This window comes from Danio rerio, chromosome 12 (assembly GCF_049306965.1).
Source record: "Danio rerio strain Tuebingen ecotype United States chromosome 12, GRCz12tu, whole genome shotgun sequence".
In the NCBI taxonomy this organism is placed as follows: domain Eukaryota; kingdom Metazoa; phylum Chordata; class Actinopteri; order Cypriniformes; family Danionidae; genus Danio; species Danio rerio.
The window spans coordinates 16,763,513-16,786,562 of NC_133187.1; the positions used below are offsets into that span (position 1 = coordinate 16,763,513).

The window sequence follows — 23,050 nt, forward strand, 5'->3', positions numbered from 1 at the left end:
AATTCCATTTGGCTAAAACATTAGCTAAAAATTTAATATTGTGATTAATTAGATTTATTGGTATATAGGTACTGCAAAGTTTAGGGTCTTTATCTTTTTTCAATATTTATGAAATCATAGCCTGGTTTACAGATAAAAAGCCTTGATTCATGGGGTGATTGTATTAGTCTTTTAAAATATTCACCAGGAAAGCCACCTGGGCCTGGAGCCTTTTTGCTTTTCATGGTTAATACTGCCTAGCTGGTTGTCAATAAATCAAATTTTGTTTTTAATTTCAGCTATTTTGTTTTAAGAACAGGGTTTGGTGAATTGGTACAACTCTGTTGTTCTAGTTTCAAGGACCAATGCAAATTAAAAGAAATAATACTTTAACACTTTAAATACTTCCCAAAGAATTATTGGTGATATTGAATTTGATTTATTGTTTTTTTTTCTTTTTTTAATATCAATATCTGTAGAAATATGGTTGCAAAATTCCTATTTAGCAAACAGGGTGCAGCTTTGCCACGCAAGTTAATAAACATAGTGGACATAAATATATATATATATATATATATATATATATATATATATATATATATATATATATATATATATATATATATATATATATATATATATATATATATATATAGCAGTTTAATTGAGGAAGAGCCAAGTATCTACTCTTCCTAACTGATCCATTAGAGAGGATAACACTCTAGTCATTGATGTGGGAGTTGATGTATTTGGTTGTGAACAGTCCAGAATTGAGGTAATAGTGCAATTAAGATCTCCACCTAAGATAAGGTGTTGTCTAAATTTGGTTGGCAAGAGTAAAGTGTATTAACAAAAGTGGTGATGTTATAAGAGCTTAAACACTAAGTTAACATGTGTTTGGTACAGAGTACCTAAAACAATTACAATCCGCCCAGGCGCCCACCTAAATTAGAGAATACATGGTCTGAAGGAAATTTTACATGTTTGTGTAATAAAATAGTGGACCTATGTTTTACGTTGTCTAGTCTGGTCACATATTCTAAAAGGGGTTTCCTGAGGAAAAGCAATATCTGTGGACAAATTCTTTAAGTGTGAAAACCCTTTTTATCTTTTAATTTGACTGCCCAGATTTCCCACATTGCAAGTCACAAATTTAACAGTATAACTAGGCAAACTCCCTTTATTAGCTTTAGGACTGGTAATTTATATTTTTGCAAAGATAAAACACTATGTAAAAACGCAAAAAGATGGGCTTGGGAGTCAAATGAAGCAAAAGGTTGTACATGAGAGGGATGAAAGAGAAATAAAAGGAGTGGTGGAAGTAGATCAATACAAACAGCAAGAGAATCCAGAACTTATAATTACACTGCCGATTAGCCATGTAAAAATTGTCAACTAATAACAGAAAAATGATACATAGGATAAGTACACTAGATGAATTGACAAAATAAATAAAAATAACTTTGTATTTAGTAAGAAATAAAAATCATTGGCACCAGTGGCATAAGACTTTTAAACATGTATGCTGCAGTGCCAGGATTAGGCAGGAAATTTCTGTTGGTAAAATAACTGCTTCTTTTGGGTATTCAAAGATCTGCTTCACAGAAGCGAACTGGATACAGCATTCCAAATCCTTGCTTGTAGAATAAGCTCATGTCTGCACTGAAATTCTTATACATCTTAAAATTTTTGGCTTTTGTTAGTGAGATATGATTGGGATTTAGCCCATCTTATGACAGCTTCCTTAATGATGTAACAGTAAAATCTGATAATTAGTGGAAACAAGATTTTGGGTGGAGGCTCTGGGTGCAGTCCAGCTCCAGTGGTCCTTCTAGATTATTGCCGAGAAGTTAAGAGAGTGTAGACTCTCTTGAGTTCTTTCCTATAGATACTTTCTGATAGCCCTACAACTTGTATATTTTGGTGCTTTGAACAAGACACCAGGTCCTCCTTGTTGACTAGTGTTTTCTTTATTAGATTAGATTAGATTAAACTTTATTGTCATTACACATGTACAAGTAAAAGGCATCGAAATGCAGTTTAGGTCTAACCAGCAGTGCAATAGCAGCTAGAGCAGGATACAGGTATAAGTTATAAAGTGCAGTTATAAAAAAACTATAGTGATATTTACAGATGGATGTACTATAAACATTATATACAGGTTATGTTAGCTATGAACAGAGATTTACAATAAATGGAAATATGTACAGTGTCTGTGTGCAGATAGATAGACATAATTACAAATGTATATGTACAGTGGATGTGTACATAATTACAAATGACCATGTGCAGTGGGTATGTACAGTTCAAATAAATGAATCAGTGCAATGTAGTACAATGAATATGTGCAATTTTTAATTGTTAAATGTATTTGTGCACATGTTAAGTAGTGCAGTGATTGTGAGGAGTAAGTTACAGGAGTGTGGGGGGTGTATTGGGGGGCAAAAGAGTCAGTGCGGGGCAGAGTTCAAAAGGGAGACAATTTAGGGGAAAAAGCTGTTTCTCAGTCTGCTGGTTTTTGTCCGGGGGAGCCTGAAGCGCCTGACAGATGGAAGTCTGTGAGCAAGGTGAGAGGAATCCTTAAGAAGACTGCGTGATCATCGCAGACAATGTTTTTTCTGGATGTCCTCTATGGCTGGCAGTGTGGTCCCTGTCATTCGTTGGGCAGTTTTCACCACCCGCTGCAATGCCTTAACACTCAGTAACAGAGCAGCTTGCATAGTAGACTGTGATGCAATTGGTCAGGATGCTTTCTATTGTGCAGCGGCAGAAGTTTAACAAGACGGCTGATGAAAGCTGGTTCTTCTCAAGTTGCCTTAAGAAAAATAGGTGCTGGTGAGCCTTTTTGACCAGGCTGGAGTTGTTGGTGGAAAAGTCCAGGAAAAGTCTTTTGCAATGTGGGTCCCTATGCACTTGAAGGATGAGCCAAAAAGTGAATTATCCGTATTAGTCTGCTTCAATTGAAGAGCCTTTACCTAATTTTTGGTCAGAGTATTGGAATTGGTTCCAGTAAGCTATTTAGAAGTTCAATGAATTCTTCACTCATGTCCTTTTTGAATTTTTTCAAGGTCCTTGACTAGAGACTCGATTGTGAGCTGCAAAGATGCAAGTTCATTATCTTCCATTTTCCTGCTTTTTTGACGAGGGTGTTGAACCTGTCCTTGTTGATTTGCCAATTTTAAGTGGATAGTCCGAAAACGTGGACTTTAAATAAAATGAATGGTATATGGAATTTGATATACTAGTAAAATAGGGTGTATTGTGAAGAAATTACATGTAATAACGTGGAGCCTAAACAACATGTGTCTTGATCGCCACAATACCAAACTGTAACTTCTGCCAGAATCTCTTTGAGACTTACTTGTAGTCTTCCTCAATGGTCTCCTTGAACTCTTCCCTTTCTTGTGTGTTTGCTTCCACAACCGCCTGTGTTTCAGCACCCTTGCCTCCTCTGTATCAATCATTGCCTCAGGAGTCCCACAAGCCAGCCATTCCTTGTAGGACTCCTTTGGCTTGACAGCATCCCTTACTTGGGGTGTCCAACACCAGGTTGGTGAACATAGAGAACATGGACCACTTAGACTCAATGTCTCTAGCCTCCCTCGGGATCTGCTCAAAGTGTTTTTTGAAAACCTCTCTGACATATGGTTCAGCAAGACGTTCACAGATGACCCTCTCAGTATGTTTAGGGCTTAATTGTCTGGCCTCCTCCTTTGCCAGCAGGTAGATATCAGTTGACAGCTCTGGCTTTTTTTCATCCAAGTATCCAAGAAATACGGCTGGAGATCATATGAAACAACCACAAAATCAATTATCAACCTCCGGCCCAGGGTGTCCTGGTGCAGTGTGCACTGATGGATATCTTTATGTTCAAACATGGTGTTTGTTATGGACAAACTATATCATAGGCGATAGAGTAAACCTCAGAGGGCTCTAATTTAATGATCTAGCCGCTAAGTCTAAAGTGCAGGGTGCAAAAACATTAAGGCTGTGTCCGAATAAATTTTTGCTATTTTTAAAGATGGAAAAATACGCTGTATGCCGCAGCGCATGATCTAACAGGGTTGTGCTTATTCTCTTGATGAGTTTTGGGTGTGTTTTGAGAATAAACCAAGCAGAGTCTCATCTCTTATGGTGCATTTGCTATTTTGATACCGGATTTTGTTGCTGGACAAAAAGTTTTATTAAGGTAAGGTGACAAACTATGACTAAACAAATACACACAATCAAGCATATATTCAAAAGAGTAGAGGAAATGTGAAAATGAATTAAAGAAGCCGAAATAGAGCTGGTGAAAGAATGAACAAACATGTTAGTTTAACCATATGAAAAAAAATATAGGCATTCTAAAAAACAACATTTATCTGACCAGAATTTTTTTTCTCTTCATTATCTTCCTATTCTTCAAGGTATTTGGATCTCAGAGCATTGTCTTCTGGAACTGGGCCAGTTAATTGGCCTGACAATTATGGGCCAGCTGAACGAGATGAAGCCTACAAAAGCTTTAGCCTGTCAGGTTGGGCTGGTCGAAGTGGTCATGATGCTCCAATGATTGCTCTGGATGCCTTGCTAGGAGCTGGCTCAGACTGGGAGGAACTTATGAGTCGAGCAGGATTTCATGGAGGTAAACTTTTCAGATTATAAAGTATGTTTTTTTTTTTTTTTTTTTTTGCTTTGTAGTTAAGTTCTGTTCTTGAGAATGTTTGCCCATATAAACATGTTTAGAAGTAATAAAAAAAACAACAACAATACTATGTGTACAGACAGAAAACATTTTGGGGTAACAATTTTCACTTTTTTTGTTTTACTGATTAGCACTTTTGTTTTTGACTGGATTTTATTGACTGAGACTGCAGTTCTGAAAATGAAACTAGAAGTCCTGTCCAGTAAACTATTCTATTAGTCATGATTAAGTATTATGAGAAAGGTATAACATTTGGAGTTTTATCTGAAAAAATATAACGGGATGTTGATCTTAATTGCAGTGTTGGGGAAAAAGTAATACAATCTTAAGTCACTTAAAAAGTGTCTAAATGTGTTACTTCTTAAGGAAAGTAATGTGAAAGTTTGTGTTTATTTATTTATTTATTTATTATATGCATTTGTTATTACATTATACATTTATTTGTATATGCTTATTTAAAATACTGCTCATTTGCAGTTATTAAGTATATAAAGCATTTTTTTTTGGAACTTGGCTTAATTTAGTATACTTGTACTTCACTTTATTTGCCCAAATGTGTAGATTGTTTGGTTTCAATAGAAACGTAAAATGGCACAATTCACTGTTCTCCAAGCTTCACTGGTGATCATTACTAATTTGTATCTGCCACCTACTGGTGAAGAATGATTTAAAATTTTTATTCTGCAAAGTTTTATTTTGTTAGGTACTGTCTACAGGAATGATTAATGCAGTATAATGTCACAAAGTCAAAATATGTTTTAATTATGTTTAAATTCTTATTTTGAAAACATAAGTCTAATTTAAATAAACAATAATGGTCACTGTGTGGATCACCATTACTGCAGTTGTTGCCTCTATTTTAATTGCCAATAAGTTTAACACAACCTGTCCTTAAGCAAATAAACACCTAGTATATGTTGTTTCATTGTATGTTTCAATGTTTTTTATGTTATTTATAACTTATTAAAGAATAAATATATTCAGTATAAGAATCAGTTAAAAAATGCTTCTATTTATTTATTTGTTGTTGAATGACAAGGTCAGTTTTCTATTGGCCTAGTGACAAAGTGAATGATTTCAGATTCTCAATACATTTTTTCAATGTATTTATCTGTTTTTTCTGCAAAATGAGGTTTCTCAAAAATATCACTTGTTAAGATTTAAGAAACTAATTATCATACCCTTTGTTTAGGAGTAGGCATCAAGGTTCACCAAGGTCTACTCATTTTAAAAGTGCTAGAATGAAATGAATAATCTATATCTGTGTAAAACAAATTAAAATCATTACATGGTATAATTTTTTTCAAAGAGAACAGTTCTTACTGAAACATACTTGATAATTTTTTTTGACAAATGTACAATATTACCTGCAGTGTTGGGGAGGTTACTTTAGAAATATAATAGATTACAGATTACAAATTACCCTATTTAAAATGTAATAAGTAGTGTACCTTTTCGATTACTTTATAAAAGAAAAGTGACTGATTACATCTGATTACTTTTTGATGAATTTTAAGTTTCTAATGGATAATTTTAACTTTAACTTAAGCATTTATACCAAGCTGGTGTGACGTTACAATAGCACTTTCATCATTTAAATTAATATTATATTGATTTATTTTTAAAGTACAGCCACCACAAAACCACACCTTATATAAAAAACATTGTTTACTGTTGTTACAAAATCTAAGTTTTAGTTAGTTGTGCAGTTTGCAATAAAAAAATACATCTACTCTAGTTTTGCAATTTTATTTTGAAATCAAAGCAACTTAAATCCAAGTCTATCATATCTTAGTAATCAATAAAACTGTAATGAATCATATGAGGCAAACATCAAAAATTCCAATAAAACCAGGCATTGCACGTTAAAAGTCTTATAGTAATTTATATAAAAGGGAAATATTTAGGAATACACATTATATTTTGTGTGTGTGTGTGTGTACATATATATATATATATATATATATATATATATATATATATATATATATATATATATATATATATATATATATGTGTATATTTACAACTCTTCATTTATAAATTACACTACATAATGTAGTATCATTAATAACTATCATGACCTAATAGCAATTACAATAAATTACTTTAGCCTTTACTACAGTAGTCTACAGTACTCTTTTCTGTATTGACAATGGGCTGGCCCAATCACAAACTCCTATTTTGAACTTTGTGTGAGCGTGCGTTGTCTGTGTGTATTTGTCAAAATAGTCAAGAGTCAGAGAGAAGAAACGCAAGGGAGGCGCAGAGAAATCGCAGGAAATACACCGCTGTTTCATTTAGCGGTTCTAAAAAGTTCTCCGTTCATTCTAGTACACGGCTAAAAACGCAAATCACGTGACCACACACTCTCTGCCAAGAGCTGCAGCCAGTAGTTCAGCGGGTGAGCATAAACCCCAGGTGAGAGTATAGTGCATGTCAGACAGTTCATCTGCTGGATGATCTCATCTCACTATAGTTGTTAAATGTGATATTGAATTCATCTTTTTGTCTCTATCTAACAACTCTTATGTCTTTTGAATCACTTGTTCTCAGGTAACTCTGTTTTGGCTGAGTGCAAAGATAAGCTAATATATTAATTTATGTTGCCACTTACACTGATTCGGCACATTGACTGATTGCTTACCTTTATCATATAAATTTAATGTACGTTATACTGTTATAATGGCCATTATTGATTATTAAAACAAAAATTCTGCAAAAGAGATGTGGTAAAGTTTGTTCTTTTCAATGAAAATGAAAGGAGGCAGTTATATAAGCCCTGATTTGTTATAAATATGCAGAGTGAAGATGACGCTCATATAAATATATAGCTACACGATGCTGTTTGGTGTCTGTTAATCATAATATCAAAATAAAACAAATTTGACTTGTATTGTGTTTTCATTGTTTAGATAGTGAAACAGCAAGCAGGATGAGGTGAATGAGGTTATAAAGTTCACTTTTCCCTTTGAAGATTTACCCATGCATTTGCAGGCAGTTTTTGTTATGTTTATTATTGAACATAGGCTGAGTGAATAGTGTATTGAATTAGCTAAATTGGCTGTGGTGTATGAGTGTGTGTGAATGCTTGTGTGTGGATGATTTCCAATATTGGGTTGTGGCTGGAAAGGCATCTCCTGCATAAAACATGCTGTAATAGTTGGCAGTTCATGCCAGTGCGACAACCCCTGATAAATAAGGGACTAATGCGAAGAAAAATAAATGAATGAATAGTGTATTTTTTAGAACTTAACAAATATCTTTATTGACAGTATACAGAAATTAAATTGAGATTAAAGTTTGTATTTATTTATTTCATATATATGGCTTTTGTGTTTTATAAAATATGAGTTGATAAAAATATTGGACAAGCAAAGATATATATATATATATATATATATATATATATATATATATATATATATATATATATATATATATATATATATATATATATATATATATTTATATATATATATATATATATATATATATATATATATATATATATATATATATATATATATATATATATATATGTCGTGTTGTGCGGTAGGATGCTAAATTCGATCAATTTTACCATACACCACACTGCTTTGATGCCAACTGCAGAAGTCTTTGGCGTAAAAGGCAGCTGAATGAAGTGAAGACCTAATTAGAAATGCTGGACTTTGCTTGCATCCTGAATTTTTACAAACATGGTATTTGGTCTATTAGTTGGCGATCTCACCGACCAGAGTGAGATGTGGCAGTAACGCACCAAAAAGTTAGTTGTCACCGTAAAACAGGAAGAAGAAGAAATCACAATTCTCATCATTATTTGGAATTTTATTTTCGCCAGCTGGACACCGGCCTCACAGCTCTGTGAATGTCCGTGCTGTCACTTATGGATCCCTGATATGTAAATTTAGCTTGTGTGGACGCTACTGCGCTACTTCACTAATAAAATAGCTTCGCTACTGAAAAGCTTTTTAGCGACGCTACCGCCACACTACTGAGAAATGTAGTTAAGCTACACTGTAAAAAAAAAAAAAACAACTTAATTTTACAGAAAATATCCCTAATTTTTTTACAGTTATTTTTTGTCATTTAAAATCATATGTAGAACTTAGTAAAATGACAAACAATCTCTCTAAATTCACAGTTTGACTTCATTTTAGGTACTTTATCATTAAAGACAAATTACTGACATTTTTGTTTTTTATACAGGGAAATTACAGTATTACTTCTACGGTATTTTTTCTGTTATTTTAAATTACATTCAAAAATCCGTAAAAATTGCAAACAATATCTGTAAATTAACAGCTTGACTGTTATTTTATGTACTATATAAGTAATGACAAATTACAGCAATTTGTCTGTTTTATACAATAAAATTGCCATATTGTTTACACAGTGTTTTTTCCTGTTTTTTATGAAGTACATTTAAAATTACGTAAAATTAAAGTAATAAATTGTAATTACTTGCTCTGTTAAAAAATAATAAAACATCGTAAAAAAAATGTCAAATGACTTTCAGCTACGGCTGCCAAACAAAAAACATAAAATTATGTTAAAATGTCTGTTAAAATAAAGTGCAAATATATATATATATATATATATATATATATATATATATATATATATATATATACACACAAACAAATGATTTAGTCTAATATCTTAAAAGATAAAAGAGAATAAGTGTACAAAATATAAAGTTTTCAGTGCAACAACGCACAACAAGGCATCCCAAATGACGTGACAGGCAACATGCTGCCTTCCCCGCCCACATCCAAACACTACTCCAGTCAGGCAAACGCTGCTCTAGGTCACAAAATAACTAGTAAGGATTAATGTAATCCTCCTATAACTAACAGCTGGTCTGGCGTTTGGGAGCACTTTGGTTTCGGTACATTTATAGCTGTGGATATGAAACGGTGCTCGAAATTGACCGTTTTGGTCGCATGTGTGCCCAAAATTTTATCTATGTGTCACAATATCTATGTATTAAAATGTCAAAATATATTTTGGAGCATTTGTGCGACCAGTTTTCACAGCAACATGTTTACCACATGCGCGGAATTAGGAGGCTTTTAAGCATTAAGCAACTAAAAACACCAAACACAGCGTTCAGGATTGGTTTAAAATTACTAAAGCATTCATTGTAAAGCTTAATTGTAATTCATTGTAAGGTTTTTAGGAAACAGTGATTGCCTCATCTACATATTTTAAGCTTGAGAATTTTTAAACGTTATATAATCCTTCATTTATTCATCACAATGCTGTCAGTGACCACTGTGTCGTATCGAACTGAACTGTGACTTTTGCGAACCGTTATACCCCTAATATATATATATATATATATATATATATATATATATATATATATATATATATATATATATATATATATATATATTTACATATAGTTGAAGTCAGAATTATTAGCCCCCTTGAATTGTTAGACCGCTTGTTTATTTTTTCCCCAGTTTCTGTTTAACAGAGAGCAGATTTTTTTCAAAACATTTCTAAACATAATAGATTTGATAACTCATTTATAATAATGGATTTATTTTACCTTTACCATCATGACTGTAAATTATAAGCTTAAAGTGACATTTAAAGGCTTAACTAGGTTAATTAGGTTAACTAGGCAGGTTAGGGTAATTAGGCAAGTAATTGTACAACAATAGTTTGTTCTGTTAACTGTTGTTCTGTAGATTAGAGAAAAAATATAAAATATTTGCTTTTATTCTAGCCAAAATAAAACAAATAAGACTTTATCCAGAAGAAAAAATATTATCAGACATACTGTGAAAATTTACTTGCTCTGTTAAACATCATTTGGGAAATATTTAAAAAAGAAGAAAAAAATCGAAGGAGGCTAATAATTCTGACTTCAACTGTATGCATATATATATATATATATATATATATATATATATATATATATATATATATATATATATATATCAGCTGAAACTAATATTGCCCACTGTTCTCTGTCACCCTGAGGCCACCAGATGGCGGTGAGTCTGAGTACAAGGTCCCTTTCATCTCTGCTTGCACAAAGTGTAAAGTGCAACCTTTAAAATGTAACTTTCAAAATTTCTTATCTCATCATCCTAAACAACCTTTGTGCCCACAGTTAGCACTCTGCCTAAAAGTTGGCTATTCAAAGTTAGTTAGTATATACAACTTTGTTGATAAATTCTACTATGTAATATGGTATTATTATTAACTATTGTGAACTAAAAGTAATTAACATGGTATACTTTACTATATAAAAAAATTGTAAAACATAGGATTATGAACAATAGCACAGCATCAGAATTAATTTTAAGACATTGTACTTCTCACGGTATGGTCCTGCTTCAGAAATAAATCTTCTACAGTCATCTTTCCATCAAGCAAGTTTCTCGTGTCAGACCAATGACTGATTGGTCATGTCACCGACTGAAGGGAGAGGTGGCAGTAACTCATCAAAACGTTTTTTGTTTTTTTTTACCACTTTAAAACACAAAGACTTTTTTGTTGGTCAGTTATATACAAAATAAAAAAGAAAATCGAATGATATTTGCGGTGAATTTTAAAACAAGTTCAAAATATTGCGTTTGCTCAACCGTCATGCGAATGAAGCCCTTGATGACACAGCTTGCAGCTCTCTGGTATCTGCGGCAAATTCAAAAACTTAGCAGCACAAAGGGAAAAAATCAGTGCGTTGGGAATCTGTCCAAAGTATTATTGACCCTTTTCTAATTTTAAATATCGGGTAGGCCTACTTTGACCTAGAGCAGGTAATTACCCTCTCTACTCCACTGTTATGAATGCGGTCTGCTGATCTGACAGACACACTGCAACATGATTTAGAAAGAGCAATGAAGTCCTTGTTGCAGGTCAAAATTAACACATTTATTGCTAAACTCAATGCATTTCTCCACTGATTAGTTGAACTATTTTTTTTTTGTGTGTGTTGGCATAAACAAACACGACATGCAGTTTAAATTGTGAATGCAGAATGTTAGACATTTCACCTGTTTCAGTTTATTGAATTTGCATCTCCAGGTTTTAGTCATGTTCTTCTGGTGGTAGTTGTTGTTTTTTTCCCCCAATTTGGTTGTTTTAAAAATTGTAAACAACATTTAGCATTTTCATCTTGTACACATTATCGTAACCGTTGAAAATGTTTAGTTCTCTTAGTTATTTAGTTGCAAACTTTCTGAAGCCACATGATTGTCTTTGATTTTAGAGATGTGGTGTTTTGGTTTATCATGTTAGTTTTAATTGAAAATCTGTTCAAAGAAAGCTAAAAGTTTCTGTACTGGTCAGACTGTACAACAATCCACTTCACTTTCATACAGTGTTCATTTGTTTATATTTAAAACCTCTCTCTTTCCAGGTGACAGTGACAGTACTGCAGTGATTGCCTGCTGCTGTTGGGGTCTGATTCATGGAATAGATGAAGTACCGCTGTATAACTACAAAAACTTGGAGTACAGGGACCGACTGGAGAGTGTGGCACAGAAGCTATATGTTCTTTCTCACTGATAAAGAAGACTTTTGAATAAAGACAAAAAAGGAGAAATAATTCTTGCAGAAAAAATGCAACATCTAGTAAACATCTAGTTAATAGACATTTAAATGAACTTTCTTTAATGAACGATTAAAAAAATGGTATAAGATAGTATAAAAAAATAGATACATCAAGTTAATTTTATTAAATATACTTAAATAATGTTGGAGTATATTTTACGTGTATGTCGCATATTAACATCTATGCACTAGTAGTATACATTTACTGTAAGTTTAGTTCTTGGATACTTTTTTAGGAAAAAAAATGTATGTGTGGTTAGTAGGTTTTGGAGAAAATTAATTAAAAATAAATAAAAAGGTTCTAAAAACACCCTGAGGGCTCTTCTTTAACAATCTAGGCGCAAAGTCCAAAGCACAGGGCACAAAAGCATTAAGGGTATGTCAGAATCTACTTTTCCTATTTTTAGGACGGAGAAGTCCACCGCTTGAGCTTGTTTTCAATAAAATAAATATAAATATATTTTATGTTTATCATATTATATATAACATGCAAGAACATCCACATCAATTTAAGCCTCACATCTGTATATCACTCTTGGTGGATTAAGAGACTTAACCCTCTGGAGTCTAAAGGTGTTTTGTGATTTCGCCTTTGATTTCTTTCTTCTTTACATAATTTATTTATTTTCTTACTTATGCTTATTCCCTAACTTATTCATAACCTCTCAAGTAGATTATTAGGTAACACTGTATAATAACTACACACTATAAATAATTTACTAAACATTAGCAAATAGTGAAATCATTATCTGTTAAGCATTAACTCTACATTAATAAACATCATTAAGCAGTTTATAACTGCAGCTACAAATGCTCTATTCTTGACTTACAAACATATTTAAAATGTGCTTAATATATAAAAATACAATTATTAAGCACATTTTAAATATGTTTGTAAGTCAAGAATAGAGCATTTGTAGCTGCAGTTATAAAGTATTACAAATTATAATTTAATGCAATACTTCCTTTAGTAATGAAAAATAAACTAAGTATTGCATTATTTACAAACCATTTGTATTTAAGAGTAGTTGAGGGTTTAGGATCATTCAGAATGAGTTAGTAAATGATTAATAAACTATTGAAATCAACGTTATGTCTTATTATTCAGGCATATATTAATGGTTACTATGTATGTTAATAAATGCTTTATTAACTCAACTTCAGTTTTGTGACTTAATCTAAAGTGAGGACTATGCTTTATAAATCCCTTATATTACTCCAGTTCTTACATCATTGCGTTGGCCCCCTATTTAACATCGTATACTTTAAAATCTTATTGACTACCTATAAAGTCCTGATTGGCTTAGTTCGGATTAGTATTCTTGAAAATCCTCCAATACTGCCTGCATATGTACACAGAAAAAAAACTGATATTAGGGTGTCACTTTTTCCTGTCTGTGATAAGGATATTTGGACTACAATGCATTGAACTGAACTAACTGAAGCAGTTTCAGTTGACTATAAATTCTATGTTAAAGCTGTTTTGACACAATGTTCATTTATTTATTAGTCCTTTTATTTGTCAGGGGTAACCACAGAGGAATAAACCTCCAACTATTCTGGTATGTTTTATGGCCCTCCAGCTGCAACCCAGTACTGGGAAACACCCATACACTCACACCATACACTCTCATGTTCACACTTATACAACAAAGCCAATTTAATTTTATTCAAATCACTTATAGTGTCTTTGGGGGTGGGGGTGGGGAGTGGGGGGTTGGAAACATGAACTGGACACAGAAATGCCAAGGAACTTGAATCAGGGACCATCTTGCTGTGAGGGGACAGTGCTAACCACTGAGTAACCATGCCACCCTTACTTTTAAATTATTAAACTATTTAATTTTTTTAATCTACAAGTTATTAAGCTCCTTTTCCATACTGCATGTTCATGTGAACTAAGAATATTTAAACTAGAATTTATTTGAAGACAATATGCTGAATATCTGCCAAAACATTTTAATATTGTTTTAAATCATGCTAAACATGTTACAAATTGTAAATTATATTACATTAGCCAAATATGTGACCAAAAATGACAACAATTCAAAAATATATATAAAAATCCTAAACTACAAATAATCAAACTATAATTAATAATATTAAAATATCTGAAAGCAAATTGTTTGACATCTGATATAAGGCTAACCTTTACAGAAATACAGAAAATTGAGTCATCTGTTGTGTATGAATTCATGCATAGTATATATAATCAGTCAAATAAAGCAGTGTTTTTGTGATATTAAATATATTTTAATACTGCATACATTATTTAGAGATTAAATGTTTAAGCGGAAGGGTATGTCCACATCTTTCATCTGGTTTGTATAGTCTTCATCAAACATCTTGGACTGAGCTGGGGTGAAATGGTTTACCCAGTCACCAACCTCTCCTGTGCAAACAAACACACTTAGTCATTCATTTTGAACACCAAATACATATGATATATCATTTGTTTTTACAAGAAAAATACAACTGCCATTATGATTGGTCTAGTATGTTACAAAAGCCAAACTGTATTTCCAAAACCTTTTTAAGTATGCATCAATTCTAAGTTTATGTTAATCTCAACCTTAAGCTCTACCTTATCATTATTATGTGTTTCAAGAAATGTTCTTAGTCAAGTATACCCTCATTAAGTCGTACTTTCATATGGTTGATTTGGACCACTCTTAGCTTTACCTTAACACAGTTTTTTTGTTTGTTTATTTGTTTGTTCTGCAAAGATTAAACTTTATTTAAAGGGAATTTGTTGGATTGGACATTTGGTTACAGCAGCAGTAAAACACTAAATCAAAAGACAGCACTTCTGTGGATCCATATAAATGTGCATACTTAATCAAAGCATGACAGAAGCTGCAATAATAAAAAATAATAATAATATCAACAGCTTTAGATATTGCTTGTCTAACTTTAAAGCATAATTTTAATTAATATCAGAGATTCTCAGAGCTGAAATTCAGCTTCTTGCAGTCCCTGTTTTTCTCCTGCTATATAGGCTACAGTATATGTAACTTAGAGGAAGTTTTATCACTCACAGAATGTAAAATATTCAATAGAATGATTTTATTACAATTTAATTGACGTGATAAAATCCCTTAAACCCACAATGGCAAGAATTAAAAGGCAGCGAGGAGGGAGTCAGAATTCACAGATAACGGATCGAGACTCGAGAGTAATTTGATTTCTCTTGAGAGAGTAAGTTGATTCCCTGTGCTGAAATTTTATAACTAATCAACTCGTAAGATTTATTTATTTTTTATCAATTGATTATTTCTTATCTGGGGACTCACCATTTTGCGCAATTTTTATTATATGACTTTATAATGATCTTATTCAGATCCTTGGCACATTATAACTTAGTGCACTGAACTAAAAGTGTCAGATAACAGAGACACAAAAAATACAAAATATTAAGAGCAATGGGTTCCTAGGACAAAAATGATAAAACATTGCTAAAGATAACTTCATATTATAACTACATCCCAGTTAGCCTCAAAACAGTTATGACAGTGTTATCAAAGTAGTATAGCTCTTGTTCTACATTCTTCAACTAAAACATTTAAAAGTTAAAACAAATTAATTTTGAATAAATGATTTAGGGATATCTGATAAGGTGTTAATATGGACCTTTTCTCATGAAGGCAGAAATGGACTGATCAAACACAGCTTTGGGGATGTATGAGTAGTTAGCCATTGGATTGTCCTTCATGACATGGAAAGATGTCAGCTGCACAATCTTATTTATGACATCCTCAGAAACAGACAGGTCCAAATAGTGCATGATCCTCTTAATTTCTCTAGAAGGGTTCTTGTTGAGGAGAAATAAAAAGAACATATAAAACAATAAACTAAAACATGAATTAAATTACATTTGACAAAAAGGTCTTAAAAAGACATTAACTAAACTTACCTCTTTCATATCCTCATAGAGTATGTAGAGAATATTCCTTTCCTTGGATTCCTTCCAGTAACCTTTTACGTGGTCATACCAAGAGCCCCAACCTACTGTAAAAACAACACAAGATTAGACATTATATTCTAAGTCAGTGGAACTAGCTACTTAAAAAGTTAGTGTTTGTAGTACAGGACTATTTAGCCCAAAAATGAAGTACTTAAATAAAAGCCCTGCATCTGTCATCGGAGACGAATTTGGGAAAACCTAAAAGATTCTTTAAATACTAGGCTAAAATCGGTGATCTTTGATTGTTGATTTGACATGTTCACAGACAGCCGTTTAGTGCCCGTTGTGATCAGATTTTTCCTCCCATAAAGTTCCGGCATTATCAGCAGATTTCAGACACTTTCCTGCAGTGTGACAACAGCTGCGATGAGCATCAATCCAAGAACCAATAGGAGCTTAGAATTTCATGACACAATCCATGTGACAATTTAGATGACTGCGGGAAAATGTCAAAACAGTTTTTTTCTTCCTGGTTTTATTATTAAGACACGCCATGTGCAAACTTGCCGCTACAGATTGTTTACATTTGCTGTGAGAAATCATTTCAGAACGGGGAATAGTGAGAGTGTCAAAAGTCTTTCATGTTTGGCGCGTCTTCATTGTCATTCAGTCTGATATTGACAGCTGAGATCTAACAGTGTGACATATGAGCCATGTTCGTGCAGTCTGACAAGCTACAATCGTTTAGCTTAAAACTGCAGTGTGAGCTGACCTTAAGACAATGTAATTCAGGCTTTGTTCTGTGAATATAACCAGCTGGATGTTTATTATCTCTGACCTACACATGTGACCTTGGATCACAAAACCAATCATTCATTCTTTTTCCTTCGGCTTAGTCCCTCATCCATCGGGGGTCGCCACAGTGGAATGAGCTGCCAGCTACTCTGGCATATGTTTTACACAGTAAATGTCATTCCAGCTGCAACCAAGCAACTTACTGAGAAACCCATACACTCTCTCATTCAGACCCATACACATACACTCTCCAGAGGAAACCCACATAAACATAGGGAGAAGCCCCATGCCACACAGAGACATGCCAACTGGCCCAGCTTGGACTCTAACATGAAAACGAAGTTGAACATCTTTCATGGCCTGCACATTTACCAGATCTAAAAATTATTGAGCCACAAATGTTTTCCTTTACCAGCATCATGTAGTGACCTGCCCACTATTCGACATGAAGAATGGCTCAACATCACTTTGGTCACTGTGTAGGACTTGTACCTGTCATTTGCAAGATTACTTGATGCTGTATTGACTGAAAAAGGAGGCTCCACACTATACTATATATTTAATAAATTATTGTGGTCTAAAACCAGGTGTTTCAATTTCATTATCCAACCCCTGTACAGTATATATTAGCTTAAATAAATGTTTCCTTACGTTGTCCTTTCATGAACTTGTGGATGTATCCATCCCAAGGTCCTGGCTCAGGCTGGGTAAGATTCATACGATCAAAGTGGAAGTAACTTACAAGGTTGTCCTTCGCATTCCGTGCCATATAAATGACCTGGGGAAAAGCAGGATGTTGACATAATTAGCTTGACCTTGTGGTGAGAGGTAGTTCATAAATGAGTAAAAAATGCTTGCAAAGGTCTGGGAAAATTAAGCTATTTCTTGTAAGCAATTTGTGTTTTATATCCTGCACAAACTATATACAATTTTATGTAGCAAAAGTGCATAATGCTAGCATATGCAAATGATGAGAATGCTACCAGAGTTAATATTCTCATAATGACATTTATCAAAAAGTATTTAACAAGAGGTATTGATTTGAGTTCAGTTTAAGAATTGAATTTTAACCTTGCATTTATTTTGCCAGAATCCTACAGGCACTAGTTGAATGGGCAGGTGAGTTTTAATGACTCTAGGTGGTTTCATCTGTTTAAGCAATTCAAGCCCTAAATGAAGCAAATAAATAAACAAATATATGCAATAAATGTTATTTTGTACAAGTGCGGTAACACAAAATTATCATAACAAAACAATTTTATGTATGAAAAGGCATGCTATAAAATGTTTAAATGTATACCTGAAGGTATGGGCGGAGGAGCACAAATTTCCAGAAAGGGAATACGGACAGCTGTTGGTGCTCTCTTGCACACCTGAGCATCTCCATTGTTTAGCAGAAGATCCACTATCTCTTGAGTCCAGGTAGTGCCTCAATACAGACAGATTAAATCTTACTGGATTTCATCTTAAGACAAACCAATGATACAACTGTATTTTAAAATCTAAGATTTAAGAAGTTCATATTGCAGTTTAGTCTCCGACTAGCGTTAAGCCTTATGCAAAATAAATAAATACATAAATAAATATTTGACAGGCCATTCAAATAAAAAAGAAAAACAATTGCAAATTAAGTAGACTTATAATATCTAATTATGTTGGTTTCAAAAGCCAACAAGCTGTTTATATATATATATATATATATATATATATATATATATATATATATATATATATATATATATATATATATATATATATATACAGTTGAAGTCAGAATTATTAGCCCCCTTTTCATTTTTATTTTCTTTTTTAAATATTTCCCAAATGATGTTTAACAGAGCATTGACATTTTCACATTATGTCGGATAATATTTTTTCTTCTGAAGAAAGTCTTATTTGTTTTATTTCGGCAAGAATAAAAGCAGTTATTAATTTTTTTAAAAACATTTTTGGGACATAATTATTAGCCCCTTTAAGCTAATTTTTTTTCTGATAGTCTACAGAACAAACCATCATCATACAATAACTTGCCTAATTACCCTAACCTGCCTAGTTCACCTTATTAACCTAGTTAAGCCTTTTAATGTCACTTTAAGCTGCATAGAAGTGTCTTGAAAAATATCAAGCAAAATATTATTTACTGTCATCATGACAAAGATAAAATAAATTAGTTATTAGAAATAAGTTTTTAAAACTATTATGTTTAGAAATGTGCTGAAACAATCTTCCCTCTATTAAACAAAAATTGGGGAAAAAAATAAACAAGGGCGCTAATAAAACAGGGGGGCTAATAATTCTGACTTTAACTGTATATACATATATATATATATATATATATATATATATATATATATATATATATATATATATATAATATATCCTCCTTGAGCTTTAACGCTACAAGTGCCAAAATTTGCAGTCAGTGGAGCCATGCTGTTTGAAAACAGCTGTTTCTGTGTCATTAAAAACACACATCTGAGATATGATGTCAGGTGCACTGTCAGGCCACTCGAGACTAGTAATGTGCAATACCACTGGTTTTCTGTCCCATGATACCAAGTAAAATAAAGGCGAGTATCGTTGATACTGATCCGATACCTTGCCCAAAAATTACTGTTTGGGAAATTTAAGTAACAAGTAGTGTACTTAAAAGTGTTACTTTATACTGAATACGACACATATTATGAGTTATTCTTGTTTATTGTTGAAGAATTATCATACAAAAAAAGCTGTTAGGAAAAAAGTGACCTCCCTCATGTGAGTCATTTATGTAGTGTTACGTAGTGCGAACACCAAAGTGATAAAGGCATAAAATCAAGTCATGTAGTGCATATCTGGCAATGTTGGGATGTAAAAATAAGCGATACTGTTTAGAAATGTTTTAGGTAGATGTGGATCTGCTGAGAGTCAGCTGATGCAAGTTTAATGGAAACCAATCATTTCAAATATTACTGCTCAATTTACTTTCATATTATCAAGTAATATATATATATATATATTTGTTCTATAAATGTATTTAATAATTAAACTTGGTTTAAAACAAAAAAGTAAGAAAGAAAGAAAAAAACCCCAATAACAACACTGCCATAGATTAAAAATCCAATATAATCAATAATTCAAGGGTATTTTAACATCTGCATAATCCAGACCTATATTAATAAATAAAGAAAAGAAAATCTTCTCTTTAAATGAAAAATAAATTGAAAAACAGTTTTAAGCATTTTACTTACTTAACTATTGAGTTCATTGTCAGTATAACACCTATTTATTAAATCGACCATTTAAAATTGTGGCTTGTGAAATGTGACCTGAGAGGAATATAATTTTATTTATTTAAATACAGCTAAAACTGCTATTATGACATTACAACAGTGGACCTTACAGGGTTAGGATTGTATTTACATTATTCATGGCACAATATGCAATATCACGCTGATTTTTTGCCAAAATCATAAATTGATATTGGCATTACAGGAGCTTAATTACTGTCTGACTCAGTGCAGAACCTCTCAGTCATGTTCACTAGCACATCTTAAATTCATTTTTTTTTTTTTTTGGACAGTCAATGCATTATGACAGCTGTTGCTATTAGCATTCTATGATGAGTTCTTAGGAATGCATATATGTATTTATGAGCTGCAAACCTGCCTTACCCATCAAATTGATCAAGCTTTAGCTGTCCACAAGAACCTGAGACATGTCAAGCCTGACACATAACGTGAACCGTAATAGGAAGATAAAATACTGGTATGCCGTTTCTGAAATTGTATCTCTTTATTAAACTAGTGCACATTATTCATCTTAAAGGCCAAATAGAATGTTCTTTGTTATTATATATTTTTGTCCCCACAACAGAAAATAAATTTTATATATATAAGTAAATAAATGAATGCATTCCATTGTATTGTTTAATTTAGCCATACAATATGCTTAAGGATCATACTCGATAATAATTTACCTGCTTTAGGGTAAGTAGAGATCAGTAGGTCTGATGGGTCAGGGCAGAATTCTGAAATGGATTTCCAGTTGTCAGCAATTGTGCTCATGAGAGGAACACCCTGAACATCTTTTAGAGGAAATCGCTGAATAGCATCTGCTGCCCTTGTAATGGCTTCTTCATAGCTCAGTGGTTCCTGTTCCATTACAACACGTACGTCCTCTGAAATATCTTCTGTTCCTTTGTTTCCCCACGTTCTTGTCTTTGCCTCTTTGCTATTGCTGAAATCTTACTTTTTGCCTCAAAAATCTGTCTTTTTCCTTTATGCTTTAGCTGTTTTAGTTCACTGCCTTAGCTTTTGATATTTAGTTCGACTTTGTTCGCTTGAATTATTAATTTATTCTGTTTTCTTTCCAGATATTCTTGCTCCTATACTTTTAGTATTCTAATAATAAATGATCCAAAGATTTTCAGTGGTCTTTCTCAGCCTCTACCGTTTGCTTTTTCTGTCTGTGTCCCTACTCTATGGGCGTTACTGTAATGAGTTCCTGAAGTGCAGGGAACTTATATAACTCGTGGACAGCCAGGGCTAAATTCCAAACTTTCAGCAATGTTATCATAACTGTTAATCTGAGTTCAAGGGAGTGTCTTACAAGTATCATTTTAAATGGAAAAGGTTGACATACATAATCTCCTCCATACAGTGCTTATACAGAATGCATGCATGTTAATACTTGGTAAAAATGGCAACTAACTTGGCTAAGTGCTTGAAATCAGATACTGAAAACACATTTTATATGCAGAATTGACGTTCTCACTACTAGAAGTTTACTTTTTAAAACAATAAAAAAGGTGAGCTGATGATGCAATGAAAGTGGAGTGGATTTATTGGATATTAGGTTTTGAATGGAGATAATAAGGTAACATCACTTACTCATTCACTTTACTTCAGCTTATTCCCTGCTTCATCAGGCGTCACGACAGCATAATGAACCGGCAATTGGATTAGGTAAATATATAATTATTACTATTATTATCACCTGTATATTTGATCAAAGTACTTTGTATCATCATATTGGAAAATCTTGTAAAACGCTCCATTCACACGGGGCTTCATCGTCAATGCTTGACGGAGGGCATGTCTTAAGTTGCGGCTGACGACATCATCATAGCAGCATCAGCCAATGAAATTAGTCAGCATTCGGCTACTGTCTGAGCTGGTGTATTTGCATACAGCTTGAAAAGCTGAGAAAGTCCCAACATGGTGCATTTAAATTAAATATGCATATAGGGTTAATGATAAGTGGAAGCTTAAAAGAAAACAGTTATGAACTATATTGGGTTATGCTTCTGTTTATAATTAAAGTGTATCAAACTGTAAACATGTTCTGCAAATCAAGAATGTTCATTTACAGATGCTCCCTCATATGGAATGCATCAACTTTGCACTGCAGGTTGAAGTTATGAGCCAGGCAGACACTAGCCTCAGAGTATGTCAAACATTTTTGTAACAGTATTTAGCCCCAAGTGAAACCCACTTAATAAGCCACAATATCATACTGTACAAATTGTCCTCACAACTTCTAGAGTATACAACTAAATGTATTTTTTGTTTTTAATTAATGATAAACTGGATGAGTGATAGCTCATCACTTTATGCCATATTTCATAAGACCAATGTCAAACAAATCAGTAATCAGTAACAATTGTTGCCTATAATTAACAAAAAAATGCAGAAATCCATGATGTCCAGCTTCTCTAGCCTCTGGCGCCTAGACTGCAGCTCCACACAGGAAGCTTGGCCAGAAGAATAATGGTCGTGCCAAGCAGAGCGTAGTTCCTCTCTGTGGTATTTTTTTTTCTCTTCACTTTGTCAATTGGTGAAGTTATTTTTTTTCCTCGTCACTGGGTTACTTGGAACAGGACTTGTGGAGAGACTCGGTGGATGTGCTTTTCAGTCTTTGAACTTTCAGCAGTGAAACTTAAACCACGCTGAACTAAACTCTGTAAACTGAATATATTAGAACTATGTTAAGCTGGTTTGACACGATCTAAATTGTGAAAAGTGTTATATAAATTAACATGAATTGAATTGAAATACCCCTTATATTACCTTTGAAAAGACAATGGCCATGACTGTTCTCTCATCCTGCTTAAATGTGGTTAAAGTTGC

The 23,050-nt window shown here is 32.9% G+C and overlaps 3 protein-coding genes across 5 annotated transcripts in view; 2 read left to right on the forward strand and 1 right to left on the reverse strand.

The window, feature by feature from the left end:
- adprh (ADP-ribosylarginine hydrolase) overlaps positions 1-12,551 on the forward strand; it is a 47,728-nt gene extending 35,177 nt beyond the window's left edge. The window contains exons 7-9 of one of the 2 annotated variants that reach the window (XR_012387539.1): positions 4,389-4,655; positions 4,705-4,865; positions 4,903-6,092. Coding sequence is in view for 1 of the 2 variants with exons in the window: in NM_001003453.2 (NP_001003453.1) it covers positions 4,389-4,603; positions 12,048-12,196 (364 nt within the window). In the remaining variant the exon portion in view is untranslated. Of the gene's footprint in view, positions 1-4,388; positions 4,656-4,704; positions 4,866-4,902; positions 6,093-12,047 lie in introns of those variants that run through there. The other variant, NM_001003453.2, reaches the window with a different exon arrangement.
- med1 (mediator complex subunit 1) overlaps positions 1-23,050 on the forward strand; it is a 700,564-nt gene that overhangs the window by 571,607 nt on the left and 105,907 nt on the right. The window lies entirely within an intron of this gene.
- sult1st6 (sulfotransferase family 1, cytosolic sulfotransferase 6) lies at positions 14,185-21,419 on the reverse strand. 2 transcript variants are annotated; one of them, NM_001002599.1, is made up of 7 exons: positions 20,899-21,396; positions 18,241-18,369; positions 18,012-18,109; positions 17,592-17,718; positions 16,155-16,249; positions 15,872-16,052; positions 14,185-14,633 (listed from the first exon to the last, which is right to left on the reverse strand). In NM_001002599.1, exons 1-7 carry the CDS (start codon positions 21,080-21,082, stop codon positions 14,521-14,523), a joined length of 927 nt encoding a protein of 308 aa, NP_001002599.1. In that variant the 5' UTR covers positions 21,083-21,396; the 3' UTR covers positions 14,185-14,520. The 2 variants fall into 2 exon arrangements, with proteins under 2 accessions (NP_001002599.1, XP_073773657.1); XM_073917556.1 differs by lacking the exon at positions 18,012-18,109 and having other exon boundaries at positions 20,899-21,419.